The 2,507-nt window shown below is 42.0% G+C and overlaps 1 protein-coding gene across 1 annotated transcript in view; it reads right to left on the reverse strand.

The window, feature by feature from the left end:
- MLH3 (mutL homolog 3) overlaps positions 1 to 2,507 on the reverse strand; it is a 43,322-nt gene that overhangs the window by 24,439 nt on the left and 16,376 nt on the right. Inside the window, exon 5 of the mRNA XM_011981581.1 lies at positions 541 to 634. Coding sequence (XP_011836971.1) covers positions 541 to 634 — 94 coding nt within the window. The remainder of the gene's footprint in view (positions 1 to 540; positions 635 to 2,507) is intronic.

A 2,507-nucleotide genomic window follows, 5' to 3' on the forward strand; every position in this document is an offset into this window, starting at 1 on the left:
TAAAAACCAGTGATATTGGTTGTCTCTGGGGACAGAAACTAGGAGGGGTGGGGGCAAGGGTAGAAAGGAGACTTTATTACATTCCTTTTTGTGCCTTTCAGAATTGGGTCTATTTGATTATACTGCATATTCAAAAGCAAACTAAATTTTAAAATCAAAACAGCCTACTGGGCCTTCTGAGCTGCCAGTGGTCTCTGCCTGATGGAGTGTGGGAAGGCATGCCAAGATCACCGGGCATACAGAGGGGCAGATCTTTGTGCTGGATGTCAGAGCAAGCAGCCTATCCTCAAGTACTTCTGGGTTGTTCGTAACATCCGGCAAATATGCCTCTGACCACATAAATAAGACTCATATCTTTCAATTAGTGAACTACCACATTCTTTCGGTTATAACACAGGCAAACTGGAGGACTTTAGTTTAATTTTTGAACATACAGTACAAAGTGTGCTTTCTCACAACAGTCACACTTAGAAAAGCTCTTTGAGGAGTAATGATTCTGCTGGGAGTCTCAAATTTTTCTGGTTGCGAACAGATCCTTACCAGTGATAAGCTGCTCCAGACGGATACGCTCATGGGCAGCGTGCTGATCCACCAGCACGAGCAGGTTTCCACCTAGATGAGCAAGGATTGTGAACTTTCAGATTCTCAGAGCAAGATGATGCCCATCGTGTGTGTTGAGGAGAGACAAGGTTTAATTCAAACTATCTAACAACAGCATAAGACAAAACATTCTGAGTATTAACAATTGTACCTTTTATTTCCTAAAACATGAAATTATGGGGAAAATGATAGCAAACTTATCCCATAAGTTTGGATCCCAGCTCCAATTCTGAAAGGCACAAAAGGGAATATAATAAGGTCTCCTTTATACCTTTGCTCCCACCCCTTCTAGTTTCTCTCCCCAGAGATTACCAGTATTACTAAGTTTTATCCTATAAGTTTATTATTTTCCCCATAATTTCATTTTTTAGGAAACAAAAGGTAAACTAAGAAACTCTTTAGTTCACCAGTATCTCATTTAGAAAACAAAGTCAGGGCTGGGTGCGGTGCCTCACGCCTGTAATCCCAGCACATTCGGAGGCCAAGGCGGGCGGATCATGAGGTCAAGAGATCGAGACCATCCCGGCCAGTATGGTGAAACCCTGTCTCTACTAAAAATACAAAAATTAGCTGGGCATGGTGGCACGTGCCTGTAGTCCCAGCTACTCAGGAGGCTGAGGCAGGAGAATTGCTTGAACCCAGGAGGCATAGGTTGCTGTGAGCCGAGATTGCGCCACTGCACTCCAGCCTGGCAACAGAGCGAGAGTCCATCTCAAAAAAAAAAAAAAAGTCAAAGTGGCATTTCTTCAAGTTTGAAGCTTGAATATATAATTCTTATGTTTAAATACTGATTTTGCCTTATTAATTCAACTTTAATATGATAAAGGATCACTAAACAACACATTGTTATAATCAGTTATCCTTGGTGTACAAGCTACTTGGAAACCCATAAAGAATGTACTTCCAGTACACTTTAGATCACAAGCTGGTGAACTTTTTCTGAAGGGCCAGATCATAAATATTTTAGGCTTCTTGGGCCACACAATTTCTGTCATGACTACTCAACAATTCTTTTTGAGCCAAAGTAGCCACAGATAATATGTGAATATTGTAGCTGTGTTCCAAAAAAACTTTATTTACGGACACTGAAATACTAATTTCATATAATTTTAATGTGTCAAGAAATAGTCATCTTTTTTTCCCCAACCATTAAAAAATGTAAAAACCATTCTCGTCTCCCTGGCTGTACAGAAATAGGTGATGCCCGGATTCCCCTCGGGCCATGTTTGTCCTGCCTTAGACTTGGGCTTCTCAAACGTTCATGGGCACAAATACCACCAGGGTATCTTATTAAAACGCAGATTCTGGCTGGGCCCTGTGGCTCACGCCTGTAATCCCAGCACTTTGGGAGGCCGAGGAGGGTAGATCACTTGAGGTCAGGAATTCAAGATCAGCTGACCAACATTGTGAAACCCTGTCTCTACTAAAAATACAAAAATTAGCAGGGCGTGGTGGTGCGTGCCTATACTCCCAGCTACTTGGGAGGCTGAGGCAGAAGAATTCCTTGAACCCGGGAGAGGGAGACTGCAGTGAGCTGAGATTGCACCACTCCAATCCCACCTGGGCGACAGAGCAAGACTCCATCTCAAAAAAAATAAATAAATAAATAAAATAAAGAAAAAAAAGAGAAATTTCAACAGATCCATTTTACTTCTTTTAACATCTGCAGATTTTGTGGCTACACCCATCTTGAGTACCATTAGTAGAGATTCTGACATCTCAAAAACAACAAAGAATTCCAGATAATGAAAACTTTCAAAAAAATAAAAAATAAAAAATTGGCTGGGTGCGGTGGCTTGCGTCTGTAATCCCAGCACTTTGGGAGGCCGAGGTGGGCGGATCACCCGAGGTCGGGAATTCGAGACCAGCCTGGCCAACATGGAGAAACCCTGTCTCTACTAAAAATA

Source organism: Mandrillus leucophaeus, unplaced genomic scaffold (assembly GCF_000951045.1).
Source record: "Mandrillus leucophaeus isolate KB7577 unplaced genomic scaffold, Mleu.le_1.0 Scaffold228, whole genome shotgun sequence".
NCBI classification, from domain to species: Eukaryota; Metazoa; Chordata; class Mammalia; order Primates; family Cercopithecidae; genus Mandrillus; species Mandrillus leucophaeus.